General features: G+C 44.1%; 1 protein-coding gene across 1 annotated transcript in view; it reads right to left on the bottom strand.

Annotated features, from left to right (window-relative positions):
- The window catches only part of Vat1l (vesicle amine transport 1 like), a 176,353-nt gene extending 162,883 nt beyond the window's left edge, over window positions 1-13,470 (bottom strand). Inside the window, exon 1 of the mRNA XM_005073060.3 lies at window positions 13,128-13,470. Within this exon, the coding sequence (XP_005073117.1) occupies window positions 13,128-13,354 (227 nt within the window). The 5' untranslated portion in view covers window positions 13,355-13,470. The remainder of the gene's footprint in view (window positions 1-13,127) is intronic.
- Window positions 13,471-15,503: the final 2,033 nt, after the last annotated feature.

Raw genomic sequence — 15,503 nt, forward strand, 5'->3', positions numbered from 1 at the left:
AGGCAGATACATGGAGCATGAGGCTTGCTAGCTAGCCAGTCTAGCTGAACTGGGGAGCTCTTTGTCAATAAGAGAGTCTGTCTCGACTTTGGAGATCCCCCAGGAAGGGCTTCACCCTCCCTGGAGAGTCAAGTGGGGATTGGATAGGAGTTGGGGGTTAGAGGATTGGGGGGTGGGGGAGGAGGGGAGGGAGAAGAAGCTGGGATTGACATGTGAAGCAAGCTTGTTTCCCATTTAAATAAATTTAAAAAAAGAAAAAGAATCCATCTCAAAATAAATAAATGGATAAATGAATGAATGAATAAATGAATATGGCGAAGAAGAGAGGAAGGCACTGCACCAAGCTCTTGTATCCATGAGCATTCATGGAAACACACGTACAGGAAGGGGGCAGGGGAGGAAGAAGATGATGGAGGAGAGTGTGAAGACAGCAGAGATAATCTGAAAAAAGCAGGAGACATTTGGGGATGCCAACAGGAAGACACTACATTCAAGACCTTTCTCTGTTACAGACCCAGCTTTCTTGTTTCCTAGAGAATGTGGGATTGACACAGCTTTCAGTTATGTAAGAAGTCTGCTATCCACTAGGGAGTGAGCAAGCCCAGCTACACTGAAGAAAGAAAAGATTGTGACTAGGAAGAGAAGAGCAAACTGCACAAGGAAGGAGCCAAGCTTCTGGATGACTGCACGGGCCTTGCAGCTTGGAGGAGGCAGGAGGTGACTATGGCCTTTGGTAGTTATTTCCCAGCATCCCAGAGGTGCTGGCTGTTCCTATGGTCACTTCAAGGAGGCCCACAAAACTGAAGCTGCTGTTTCAGGAAGAGTAGAGGATGCATTTGTGCCGGCATGAAGTGTCTCCAGCTCTGACTGAAAGGCTGAGTCAGAGTGTATGACAAAATCCCCAAACGGAACAATTTCAGTGAGTTTTGCTGGGAGGATAAAAAGAATCCAATTACAAAATCACTCAGACCAATCATAGGAACGGTGGGCTTAATAGCTCTCCATTAGCTGACTGAACTAGAGGTAGCATAGATAAATGAAAAAGCAATTCTCTTTGATCCTAGGCAAGGCTGGCTTTTCTTCTCCCACCAAAGATGACGAATAAACTGTTTTGGGAGGAAAGAGGGAGTTACAGAGAGTGTCTCATGAGAGTTCACACAAATCCCAGGCCACAAACTACCTACATGGAATAGGGTATCAGTTCCCTTGAAAAGCAGTGTGTCTTCTGAGGAAAAACAGCCACCACAACAACCAAAATTGCAACCCTACATTGAGGGAAAAATGATCCTGGGAATCTAGGCTCTAATGAAGACAGCTATGAGGTGTCAATGTTGTATCTGCTGCAAGTCAAGCTGTTTTCCCAGCCCAGGGCTCATGTCTAGGACAGGGCAGTGAATCCCAGGTGCATAAGGAGGGACGGAATGGATGCTGGAGACAGACACATTCCATCTTAAATCCAAGCTCTCAGTACATTTATTTTGTAGTGCTGAGGTTCAAAATCAAGGTCTTGTACTTGCTAAGCAAGCATTCTACCATTGATCTACATCCCTAGCTCAGATTCTGAACAAATGCATTCGCCTCTCTCATTTCTTAGACTGGTGTCATAGAAATAGTTACAGAAGGCTCAGAATAGTGCCCATGACACAAAGAAAGGATTCCATAAGGTTTTATGATAGTAATAATGATGTAATAATAATATGACTAATATATGAATAACATAAAGGAAATGACGATAGCATTCTTATGTTATTTTCAAACAGTAAAAATATGACTCTAGAAAGAGAGGACACAAAGTATGTGTATAATCTGGATGCTTCATGGGTAATGGGGACAAAACAAGGGCAATGGACGAGAAAGGGTCATAATTACAAGGACAAAACAGGAGAACCCCCGCTGGGCGGTGGTGGCGCAAGCCTTTAATCTCGGTGAGTTCGAGGCCAGGCTGGACCGACAGTCTCCAAAACAATACAGAGAAACCCTGTCTCATAAAAAAAAAAAAACAGGAGAACCCCATCTGTGAGCACCCATACAATACCCCATAGGAAACACATCCAACTGTCTGAAGATTGAGGAGTGATGGTTGGGGGCTGATGCATACATAGGAAGATGAGGAGAGAGTCATGGGAATATAGTTTCTCTCCAAATTCTGTTCCTGATACCCAGGCATTGAAAGATGCTTGAGTGAGTGCTTCTGGAATAACAGTTATCAGAGGCAGCCCCCTGGGTTCTCTAGACAGTCCTGGCCTCCAGCACTCAGTGGAGACGGAGGTCAATAGGGAGAAAATTACAGAGCATCCTCAGAAGTCAGAGTCCCACATTTCACAGCCCAGAATAGGTGGTTATTAGAGAGCAGGGAAGTAACTTCAGGTTCCAAGGTAACATGGTGTGTTAAGAAGAAGTAAAACCCTGCAAACATTTTCACTGGGATTCGTTCAGTCCTTACTCAAAGACCCACCAGCTGCAATCTTAGAAGAGATGGCCACTCTTGTTTGGGAAAAATGCTCGATAGACCCAGATTCTTATTGACGAGGGAGGGGAGCTTAAAGTTACATTTATCTTGAGCATGTTACTGGGTATGTTATAATAGCTTTATTTATTACCCTCATAGCTAATCATTTATTTGTCTATCCTGTGAATACTTATTGGATGTCTGTATTAACCAGGTTCATACTTAGTATATAATTGGTCATTGGTAATGTTAGAATTTCCAAGATTACCAAAGAGGCATTCAAGACTTATTTCTATGTTATTTAATAGAATGAACAGGATTGCTATTCCAGTCCTCTCTCTGGTCTCCTCAACCTTTTCTTCAAGGACAGTCTTTCCTAATGGGGCACAGAGACCTGCAATCTCTCATAACCTCTTTTTAAAGTTAGTTGCACACACATATACATACATACACACAAGTACAACCTGCTCAGTTTGTATACTCTTTGTGGTTCTTCTGATCACTGCTCTCTACTGATTTTGGAGTATCTATTCCCCCTTCCCTCCTATACATACATTCACATAAAGATACACAGAAATAAACATGCATGCAAACATGCCTTCTCTCTCTCTCTCTCTCTCTCACACACACACACACACACACACACACTTCAAGTGAGCTCTTAATCACACAGTCCTATTATTTTAGGCCAATGTAGGAGAGAACAATACATTTACTGTCTAAATTCTTTATTCCTTTGGGGACTAGGGAGGGAAGGAGGGGGAGAGAGATCCAGAAGCTGCTAAGCGATGATCAATCAGACTTTTTCCTTGCTGCTTGAAAATCAGAAGAAAAACATTTTTTTGTTGTTGTTGTTGTACTGGGACTTACTAAAACTTGTACAAGGCAGCCAAATCTCGAGGTTGACACCTCTGTCAGTCTCAAGATGGAAACTCATTGTAGGAGCTAGCTCAGGAGAAAGGAGACTATAAAAAGACGAAAGGGAAGAGAGCAGAACCTAGACGAGCAGGGGCCCATCACAACTGTCAGCACAGATGAGACAGAAGGACACAGGTCAGGCAGGAGCAGGCTGCTCTTCCCTCTGAAGATTGCTAAGCTTGGCTCAGATCCTGGCACACAGTAGGAACTCAATGTCTGTGTCCCATTGCTGCTCTTCCTTCAGGAATTAATCTCGGTGCTTCCTGCCTGGGCCACTCTTGATGTTAGGGTACTGTAACCTTTAGGGGAAGTCACATAGGGTCTGAATGCTGGGCTCCATCCAGCAAACCTTATGAGGGACTAAGGAAGTAGCTCCATGATTAAGCTTGCACTTGTCAAGCGTGCGCAAGGTCCCTAGCACTACATACAGAGTTTTATGGAGTACTGGGCGACTTTCTAATGTATTTCTTCCCATCTCTTCCACACCAATAATGTCATCGGGACACATAGTATGTACCTCAGAAAATTATTAATTCAACAAATACTGCATACACCAATATCACTGCTAGGTACTTTAGGTGAACTGTCTATTTGTGTATGTGTGGGTACATTGTGTGTGTGGGTGTGAGAGCATGTGTAAATGCATGTGTGGATGGATATAGATGTAGATGTAGAGGGTGTAGATGTAGATATAGATATATAGAGAGATATAGATAGAGTCATAGTGCTCCTGTATATGGAAACCAGAAGTCAGTCTTGGATACCAATCCCCAGGAGTTGTCCACTTCATTTGTGTTTTGTGTTACTTTGCTATTTTGTTGTTTGAAATAGCATCTCTCACTAGGACTTTAGGCTCATCAAGTAAGCCATGGTGGCTACATCGAGCAGTAAGGATCTACATGTCTCCACCTCCTCAGTGCTGAGACTGCAAGTGTGTGCCACCACACCAAGATTTTTATGTGGTAACTGGGGACTGAGTTCAGGTCCTTAGGCTTGGGCTTGCCAACACTTTACCAACTGAGCAATCCCAAAAGCCCCCCATTATCTATTTTTATCCTTACACAAAAATTGTTTTCCCACTGGTACTGTTATATCCATATTACATATGAACAAATTGAGACTTCAAAGAAGTCCACCATCATCCCATAGTTATACAAGTCTCTAAGATGATTGGAAGCAGGACTTACATCCAGGCCCACTTCACTTCAAATATAGAGTATTTTATAACCAAAGACTTGCATGCAGTGACATTCTAAGATGTGAATCATTATGTTTCCCTAAATATGGGATAATTATCTTTTGTTGAACTCTGGGGACCACACTCAATTAGAGAAGTTGAGAGTTAACAGGATCCAGTGCTTTAACTTGCTAACGGGGTTTTGTTGGGGAAAGTGCTATTTGCCATGCCCTGCTCCCAGACAGTGCTGAGGATAAGATGAAGAGTCAGGGGTCACTGGCAGAAGAAGATTAAAAGCAGAAGCCGACTCCATGCTCTTATGAAGAAAATATCACACTCAAGAGATGAAGCAGTGCCTTTCATGGGAGTATCGATGCTGTCTCCCAAGCCTTCCAACATAAAACTCACTCATTGCAATGCCATGACTCCAGCCAATTTCCTGTATGAGATCACACACAGAGGAACTAATTTGAGATTACATGCCTGCTGCCCTTTCCTATGAAGAGCCTCTTCCGGATTCTAATTAAACTTTTTTCTTCTATGACAAATGCCAAGATGTCAAAAGGATTCATTTTAGGACAGAGAAGTGCTAGGAACTTGGGGGTACAATTTCTCCGTGCCTGGGTGAGCTTTCTTGTTAGCACTGGATGCCATCGATCCACCCAAAGGTCATGGGATTTGGAATCTTTTGAATTAGAGTGAACCAATCTCTCAAGGGTGGATTATCATGCACACTCAGCTGTCCGAGGATCCCTACCACTACCCGTGAATGACTATGTAAGGGCTGGTATGATGGTAGTCATAGAGCAAGTCAAGTCTATTCCCAATCCTAGGAATAAGGATCAAAAGCCAACGTCCTGCTCCTCGTTGCCAACTTGATTTGGAACCAAGAGACACCATTTCAAATGTGAGATACTCAGGAAGGAAAATGGCTTTTATTGAACACCTATTATGGGCAAGAGATTTTGTGAGGTGCTGTGGTTTGAATATGAAATGTCTGCCCAAAGGCTCAAGTATTAGAGCACTTGGTCCCAGCTAGCAGTGCTGTGTGGGATTGCTGAAGAACCTCCAGGAGGTGGAGCATTGCAGGAAAAGTGGGTGGGGTACTGGGGGATGGGCCTTGAGGTTTTATTTCATGGCCTCACTTCCTGTTCATTCTGTCTTTGCTCACTGATAATGCAAGATGACCAGCTGGCATCCTGAGCCTACCACCAGGCATTCCCCACCACGATGGAAGGTATCCTCCCAAATTGTAAGCCAGATTTGCTTGTTGTTAGGTATTTTAATCACAGCAATGAGAAAATTAACTTAAAACAGGGGTTCTCATAGACTCTTCCAACCTTCTCAATACCTAAAACCAGACATTGTTACCAGGATTAGTTCAAAGTTCTGTTTGCTTAGGATCAAACCACAGTGAGGTAGAGTTAGGCTCAGTATTTTCACCTAACTTCTGAGTCCCAGTTTCCTCTCCTGGAAACATAGCTGTTAATTCCTGTGTTACTATCCTTCCAGAGTGGGGAGGATGGAATTCAAAGGTGGTGTGTCTAACGTACTTTGATCCCATAAGTATGCTGCACGTGAAGGACATGGTGGACACAATTGTTGGCCATCATTCCCCATGCCATCATGAGATACCTTTGGTTTCTAATTAGTGTCTCTGTAATTAAGCTCTGTTACTTTCTGTCTATGGGAACCTTCCATAGGTCAGATGTTGCAAGCTTTCATCTTCATTTTGTATGTAAAGCAAGCACTAAGTTCATGCTCAAACACATGTGAATAACAAAAAGCAAAGCTAAATACTAAATCATGGCTGCCTGTAACCAAAACTGATTCTTGCTTATCTTTACACTTGATTTCCTACCAAAGAGGCCTGACCAACCATCTCCAGATATACTTTCTAAAGGGTGAATGAATGAACTGATAATTTCTTCTTTAAACCCAGAGCCTCATGGATGCTATGCAAGTGTTTTTTTCACATCCATAGTTCAGAACAAGCTCTTTCTGAGTGGGCTCGTTGGTCTCTCTTCCAGCTCTTTCTTCAGGTACTTGCTCCCAAACTATTTTTAATTCCACAACTTTGGCTCCCAGAAAGTTTAGATATACCTGCTACCAAAATATAATCACAATTATGACAACATTAGTGACTTTAGCAAGTTACATTCTAAATAGCATTATTAAGCTAGTTGCAATTTACTTCATCTTTATTTCTGTGAAACTATTTCCACTTGGATGAATCCCACTCTACATAAAATATTACTACTAATTTTAATTTCTCAGTCTTGTTTACCCACCACTGTAAATTCTTCTCAGTAACTGCTTCTGCTATTGGGGGCTATGCTTTAATGGCCGTTGCTGGGTTTTTAAAAATCATATTGGGAAAATGAGGCGGGAAGGAGAAAGGAACTGCCTAGTGTCCCTATTGAATCGAGGTCAAAAAAGTCTCCAAGGGATAAGATGGCTCTCTATAAACAGTGAGTTAAAACAATGGTGTTGAACATGTGATAGAAGAGGCACTGTGTTATAGGTTAAATCTTAATGTCTCCCATTGGCTCATGTGTTTTAATATGGCGTCTCCAGCTGGTGGGGATATTTTGGAAGTTGTGGGATCTTTGGGGTCTACATATGGCTGGTGGGGGTGGGTCACAGAGGGTAGGTTTTTCGGGACTATAAGCTGACCTCATTCTAAGCTGTCTGCTTCCTGATCCATAGATTGTGAGCCAGCAGCAGCTGCAAGCTTCCATCACCATGGACTGAGCCTCTCCAGCCAGCACACCTTCTCTGCCTTCACTGCCATGTGGACTGTTTTTCCAAACCCAGAGCCCAAACAAACCTTTCTTCCTTGACATTGCTTTTGTCAGGCATTGGTCACAGTGATGAGAAAAGACATATGTCAATTTTTTGTTCCTAGCTACTCAAGTTGCTGGGAGGCAGGGATGTTTAACTAGAAATGATGGGTCATATATAAACTTTAGGAGACTGAAGCAGGAGGATTGCAAGTTTCAGGCCAGCCAGGGATGCTTAGTTGAGATCTTGTCTCAAAACAGAACAAAACAAAGTGATCAAAGAATTTCCACTCTATTATTGGATAAACAGGAGCCATCACTGTCCCCAGCTCTCAGCAGCAAGGATATAGGTAATGAGGAAACACAAACTTGAGTAGATGAGAATGACCCCTGAGCTAGCAGCTGTGTCACTTCATTACCAAAGGAGACTTAATCATGACTCAGTACAGAGTCACCCTTTTCATATCAAACCCTGCTACCTTCCCTTAAAACAGAATGATTCAGAACACTGTAGCCCAATTTCTATGTCAGAGAACCTTCTGAGTTGGGCACTTAGAGTTCTCCAAGCATAATTTCTCAGTTTTATGAATAGCTGTGTCATCCAACCTCACAGATTCCATTTGCTTACTTGAACAAACTCAGAACATGTCATTGGCCGTATTTCATCCCATCAACCTCATTAGTGACAGTTTATACTGATTAGTGACAATGATATACTGATTTAGGACATCCTGTCTTCAAGTTGTCAATGTTTGCAAAGCGACCAGTTAATCAAAGGAAGCAAAGCAAAGAACTCTACTATCTTGTGTGGTTCCAAGGTTTAATCAGCATGAGTGTTCTTTATCAACAGTCCCAGGAACATTATCCTTAGGGTATCACATACCTCAGAAGCATAGAAGAAACGGAAGTGAAAAAAAAATAGAAATGGCCATCTGGGGGTAGACAGTAAACAATTTTGAGTCTTATTCAGTTTTATCTCAAATGGATAAAAAACAAATTGATGGTGCCTTCTCTGTGTTACCCACCACTGAGCCTTCCTGCCCCACTCTCTCTCTTGTTCTTTTTCATTATGAATTCTTCTTCTCTGGCTCCTAAATCTGAAGAATCCAGGAGCAATATGGGCTTGGAGTTTTTGTATCTCTTTTCCACTTGGAGGTCTGAAGTCCTGACATGTCTTCCTTCAAACAGAATCAGTGACATTGACCTTGTTGATCTACATATGCACTCAAATTCTGACTCATAAGAACTGTTCAGTGAGTGTATATTCTTCCTATCTCCTATATACCCTATGACATATTAGAATTCTACTCATCTGCTGACTTGCTTCTGATGTGGCCTGCCCTCGGCCCATTTTTAGAACAGCCAATGGGGCTATGACTAGCCAGAACCATTTTTCATCCAATTGGTCTCCTGCCAGCAGTTTCATATGGCCTCTTGCTGTAAATCACTCTGGGAAAATAAATGTCCCCAATCCATTAGTGACTTTCCACCACAAGCCAATTTGAGCCACAAACTAGACAAGGCTTGTTAATGGCCACTTAAATACATTCCTACAGCCCAACCTGAAGACCTTCAACCAGACTCAGTCAGACCTTACCAGCTCCTTTTCAAAAGACATGATGGAAACAAGGCCACAGGTCATCAGACACTTATCAGTTAGGAGAACCACACACCCTGGTTTGTCTAGGATCCTTCTAATTTGCCTCCCCCGTGGTTCCCCCATCCCAGTGTAATTATCAATCATTTCACTTTCCAAACCATTCTAGCTTGACTGATAACACTCTGTAAGGTAGTGATGTGATGGCAACCAAAAATAATAGCTTAGACAGTAAGTCATTTATTAACCATTAATTGTATAAAGGTCTTGAGTGTTTTACCTCATTTCAACTTCAGTACAGTACTAATAAAGGAGACATCACAATTTTCCCCATTTTACAATCAGTCCTCTGTTTAGGTTTAGGTAGCTAATCAGCAATGCCAACCAAAGAGCGAGACTGGACTTCGTCTAGATCTCTCCTGGGGAAGTTGGCTACTCATAATTTTCTGGAGTACTGTGTGCCATTGTATGAGAACCTCTGCTTAAGACAGCCCATGCTCCCATTAGCAGCCCAGGCAGTGACCAAAAGGTTACCCTGTTTCTTGCTCTTTGGAGGAACTAACTCTGCAGAGGGACCCAAGGGAGAGCATATCTCTGTTTAGCTCTCTCTGCCCTGGCCTACTTGCATTGCTCTCTTTACCCTGAAAGGTCTTCCTAAGTAAACTGCTTGCAAAAGGCTCTCTGTATTAGTCTTTGGTTCTGAGGAGCCTGATGCATGGTATCCAGTTAGCAAGGAAGGAACTGAGCTAGAACTCAAGTTTGGTCGTCTTGAACCACTACAAGAGTGGTAGTACTGTTTGTGTTTCGCAGATGAATCTCAGGAAGCTTGGAGAAAGTGAGACAAGCTCACCAAGGTCACACAGGAGGAAGAGTAGAAGCTCAAGCATATACCCAGGTCCACCTTTCTTCAAAAGATACACACACACACACACACACACACACACACACACACACACTCATACAAACACTCTCATACATACTCATACACACACAAATACGCATACACATACCCTCTCTCTCTCTCTCTCTTTCTCTCTCTCTCTCTCCTACACTCATGCACAAAATCATTTGCTGCTTGGGTACTTAAACCTATTGTTACATAGCCCACTCAATGCAGAATTTGTGAAATGGGTCTCCCATTGGCTGACATTTTTTTTTAGAGGGCAGAACCTTCTGTTCTTCCAACCCTGCAGCAACAAGCAGTGGCTCTTTCTAAACTGCACTTGAACACATCTTTAATTTCCAGAAAAAAACCAACCATATTACTCTGGGAATCTCCAAAAAAAATTGTCCCCTTAGTCACACATAAGAACAACAATATACCCATATTTATTAAAGACACAAAAGCACGACCGTAGATATCACGGCCTAGAGAGGCAAATCACATTTGTGGTATTTCTGAGGGTCACAAAATGGAACAAAAGGGAAAGAGTAGAATCCCTGGGGACACGCAAATATGCATCCTAACTATTGTTTGTGTGATACTTTTGACAAATCACCCAATGTCTCCAATACCCAATTTGTTCTGTTACAAAAACACCTGCCCACCAGTCTGTGAATTGGAGGGTAAATGAGATAAAATATGCCTTTCTTCCTGCTTCCTCTTATCCACTCTTATAATTATAGACTCACCAACTTGAGACCTTGTCCCAGGTCTGAGTAATACTAATTCAGATGTGCTATGCTTTGTCTCCAAGCAAAAAGAACATCCTATTTGATGATAAAAGATTTCCATTAAAAACAGAAAGCAGATAAAAGGGGGACCTTCAGTCACAAGGCCTCAGTTGATTCATAAAAACATGGAATGAGTCATGTTGCTCTCAAGGCAGAAACTTATAATCAATGGGCCTCTTTGGTCAGCCAATCCCAGCCCAGCAGAGGATGACAGACCCAGCAGGCCATCTCCACAAGCTATTCCAATGCGACCTTGCAAACTGATTAATTCTGCTTCTCACTTGGTGAAAGGGAAAAAAATCAATCTGGAGCTCTTTGCCATACTATATTCCTAGTACACACCAGGTCTATGTGGCTTTCTGAATAAGCAGGGCTACTGTGTGTGCATGTGTGTGTGTGTGTGTGTGTGTGTGTGTGTGTACATGGGTGTAAATGGGCTTGTGTGCATGTGTGTGCATGGTGAGTACATGGGTGCATGTATGTGTTCATATGTGCATACATGTATGTGCACATGTATGTGTACATACATGTATGTGTGTACACAAGTGTGTAGCACCATTAAAGAGTGAGTTTGAATGTCAGTCTCTGAAAATCACCTCCTTGCTTTCATCCTGAGACTATTTCAAAACATCCCTGCTCCTACTTGCATTTTCTTGCAGTTAGCCCAAGGCTACTGAATGCAGAAGCTGGAGAACACAGATTTACTCGTACTGCAGCAACATCTCTTTTCTTGAAATTGTGGCTCTAACAGTTAGTCTCTGAATATACCCTTGAATCCTAGACTTCAATCTGCAGTGTGAATGAAAGGTCCTAAAACACTCACACAATTGTGTATTAAAGTGTGCACACAGGTGCATGATATTTTTGATGAGGTAGTTAAGGAAGGGGAGTTATTCATACATTATACTAGGTAGATGGTCTTTCATCAACAAGTAAAGAACAATTATCTTACAACTGTCTTCCAATCTACCTCCGCCATCCATTCATCCATCACCACTTAGAATATGTATGTACTGTGCCAGCTCTGTTGGGTACTGGTGATTTATTGATGAAAGGGGCAGGTAAAACCTCTGCCTGCTGAGATCAGTCACTTAAGAGTTAATGAAAAGAACTGTACAGGATCCCCAGGTTGCCTGGAAGCTTCTCTTATCCTGAATTCCTCCCCTCACCTGAGAAATCTCCAAACAGTGTTTAAAGTCAGGCAGGACCAGTTTCATATATGAAGAGCTAACCATGGATCATTGCTCACTGCTCCCACCAGCTGCCTCCTAATCTGGCAATAAAACCTGCCTGCTGCCAAGGTGGTGAAGGGGCCAAAGGGAGCTCTTTTCATTTTTCTTGCCGTTAGATCAGGTTGCAGATCCTGGCTTTCTTTCTCCATCTGTCCTAGGGATGTTTGAGTTAGCTGTTATTTCTATGAAGCAGGGACTCGAGGGGCTTGGGAAATCCAACCAATAGCCCTTGTAAGATTCGTGGTTACTATCGAATGTTGAGTCCAGGGAGCAGCTCCGTCAGTCTCCACTGCACTCGACTTCAGGGGCATGGCAGTGTAATGCCCCCAAGCAGAGAACAGCTTCCATACTTGCATACTGCAGGGAATCTCAGCTGGTCTAGACACATCTCTCCAGGAGGAATGGGAATAGAGAGTCTCTTAGAGTGTGGGCTCTTTCTGAGAGCAGTGCAGGAGTTCCTAAAGAATGCCATCTGGTTTTCCTAGCCAGCAGGAAAAGCAGAAGACGCAGGGGTGGGGCTGGGGGTGAAGACTGCATCCCTGGCTTCACTTTTCACCTAGCTTAAAGGCTGGGGATTTAAGCCTCTTGATTCTCAATTCTTTTCCTCATGTAAGTCGGGGGGCGGGGATGTACAAGAGTGGGGGTGGGGCACCCAACCCTGCACCTTGTCCTCAGCCCCCATCTGGATGCACACGAGAGAGAGAGAGAGAGAGAGAGAGAGAGAGAGAGAGAGAGAGAGAGAGAGAGAGAGAGAGAGAGAGAGAGAGAGAGACATCGATCAAGTGTCAAGTTCCAGCCTGGTCACTCACTGGCAGTGAGTGATCTTGGCAGCTTGGCAGATCACTCTTAGGAGGTATTAAACTGGATCGCATATGTAAAACTCAAAAAAAAAAAAAAAACTAAGGCACCGGAAACAATACGTATACGGCGATTGATATTTTTTAAACCACGTAAAAGATCAATTCCCACACTTACATCCCTTCCAGTGTTGCAGCTGAGTTGCCCTACAAGGGGGTCACAAGCAATCTTCCGGACTTTAAGTCCTGGGAGCCACTATCCTTCCTGTCACCCTACATTTGATGTGCGGGGAAAAGACCACCTCTGAGATCCTCCTTAGGCTCCACAGGCTTGAGCTGGGGGTCGGGGAGCTCAGAGAGCCAAGCGTGAATGTAGAGAGGGCACCCACTGTCTGTGCGTACTGGGTACCTGGGCAGCATCTCCAACCTAGGCTCTCCCACCCACTCCCGGAGTGCCCAGCGCGCAAAAGAGAAAAACCAGAAAGTCGCGGATACTGGACCAGGCTTTGACGCGGATTTTGAGCTCGCCGTCCTGTGGCTCCGGCATGGCCTTTCTGGAGAGCCTCAGCTTGTTGAGCCCGCCGAAGCCGGCCAGCACCACAGCGCGCATCTCCTGGGCATCCCCGAGGCGGTGGGAGCCGTCGCCGCCCTCAGCAGGCTCCTTGTTGGTCTCCTTCTCGATCATCTGCTCTGTCTCCTCCGCCTTCTCTACGCCTTCCTTGGCCATGGTGCGCAAGGGTCCGCGGGGCGCACAGGCTGCGGCTGTGAGGAGCGGTCGGAGCTTCTCTCCCACGGGTTCCTCCTGTTGAATGTGGGATGCTCTTCAGCGCAATGGCTGCAACCTCTGCGAGCGGAGCCGCGGTCCACCGCCTCCGCCGTAATCCTCAGAAGAGCCGCGCCCTCGCATCCCCACCCAACCCCCGCCGTCACATTTCCTTCTGCTCCAAACCAAACCCCAAGTCCAGCTTTTGTGCAGTTCCTAAATCAAGCTCTTGGTTGCAACCTTAAAAACGGACTCTTGGATAAAACACACCAGGAGCTGCTGCCTGGACACCCCAACCCTTAGAGTGGGCTCAATACTTGGGTATATATGGCACAGACTCTGGCGCCTTGAAATGGACAGAGATGAATGTCTGGGCCTGGAGGATGCTGCCTCGAGACAAGGTTGCTTCCCCTCCTGCCCTTAGGCAGGGGTGGGCGGGATAGCCGGGAAATTGGGCTGTTTACCATCTGCTGATACTGAGTGGAACCGCAGGGAGGTGCGGGAAGTTAGAGATCCATCCCAGTCAGGACTCTGAAGAGCCAGGTCCAGTCTTTTCCCTCAGCACCCTTTGTCATGTGGAATGCTCTTCCTGGACTTCTCCTGAGGCTTCCTTAAGCTAGTTAGTTCTTAGGACCTATGCTTTTATTTATTATTTATTTATTTATTATTTATTTATTTATTATTTATTTTAGCAAAGAGGATCCAGAAGAATTCGGTCCCAGAACAGGTCTGTTTCCTGCTGGGATCTCCAGAAAAACAAGAATCACCTGGACAACACACACACACACACACACACACACACACACACACACACACACACACACACACCTGTCTTTTGTTTTGAAAGTTTATAGAAAAACGTGTGCTTTCTCCAGCAGGGTGTCGTGAAGCATCAGTGTAGTCCCAGCCAGCACTCAGGACATTGAGGTAGGAGAGAAAGCCCGTGTCAGTGAGCATAAATGAGTAGCAATGAAATATTGCTGGGCACTGAGGAGCAATGCCTTTAATTCTGTGAGTCTACATAGTGAGACCCTGTCTCAAAAGATAAAAAATAGCAAAAACTACAGATGCCATCTAAACATGTCTATCACATAATAAACTCTAGCTATTAAACAAAGGTCATCTGTGCTGTCTTAAACGATTTCTATAGGAGTTGCCGTGTGCAGTTTAAGGAAGGAGATATAATTTCTCATCAGGCACATGTCTCAGTTCAGGTAAATCCTACCTTTGAGGCCTCAGGTGACATTACTCTTCCAGAAACCCAACACTCATACCCACTGTCCTAGTTAGGATTACCATTGCTGTGACGAAACACCAAGACCAAAGTAACTTGTGAGAAGAGTTTATTTCAGCTTCCACTTCCAGGTAACCATCCATCTCTGAGGAAAGTCAGGACAGGAACTCAACAGAGCAGGATCCTGGGGGCAGGAGCTGCTGCTGAGGCCATGGAGGACTATTGCTTACTGGCTCACTTCTCTAGGCTTGCTTAGCCTACTTTCTTCTAGAACCCAGGACCTCCAGCCCAGGGATGGCACCACCCACACTAGTCTTGGACCTCCCCCCCATCAATTTTTAATTTAGAAAGTGCCTTATAACCAGATCTAGTGGAGATACTTTCTCAAATGAGGTTCTGTACTTTCAGATAACACATGCTTTTGTCAAGCTGACATAAAACTACCAAGCACATCCACAGAATGGTCACATTTCATTTATCATCTGAAGGGCATAAAGTGCTGCAGTGCCTTAGCTAAGTGGCTGTTAGGCTCTTGGTCTCAGTGAGTCAGATTGGTGGGGCAGTGGTCAAAGGAACACGACAGAATGACGCTGTTACAGACCCCTCCTTTCATCCATCCTGTGCCTCTCTGTTTTCAAACTTTGGCCTTTATCTGGGAAAAGTCATTGCATGCCCATCTTAACCCAGACATCTCCACCTGCTGTGCCGTTGACCTTGGATGTTCAGCTCATCACCTTCATCATGGTTAATTCCTAACCCACTCTCATTCAGAGCATCAATTTCTTGTGCAAAGTTCACCAGCTCCCAGGCTGGATTCTTCACCGTAAAAGTGTATGTCAGTTCGTAACTATGATGTGATTTATTTAGCAATGTCTTGTT

This window comes from Mesocricetus auratus, unplaced genomic scaffold (assembly GCF_017639785.1).
Source record: "Mesocricetus auratus isolate SY011 unplaced genomic scaffold, BCM_Maur_2.0 Super-Scaffold_6723, whole genome shotgun sequence".
Classification (NCBI taxonomy): Eukaryota; Metazoa; Chordata; class Mammalia; order Rodentia; family Cricetidae; genus Mesocricetus; species Mesocricetus auratus.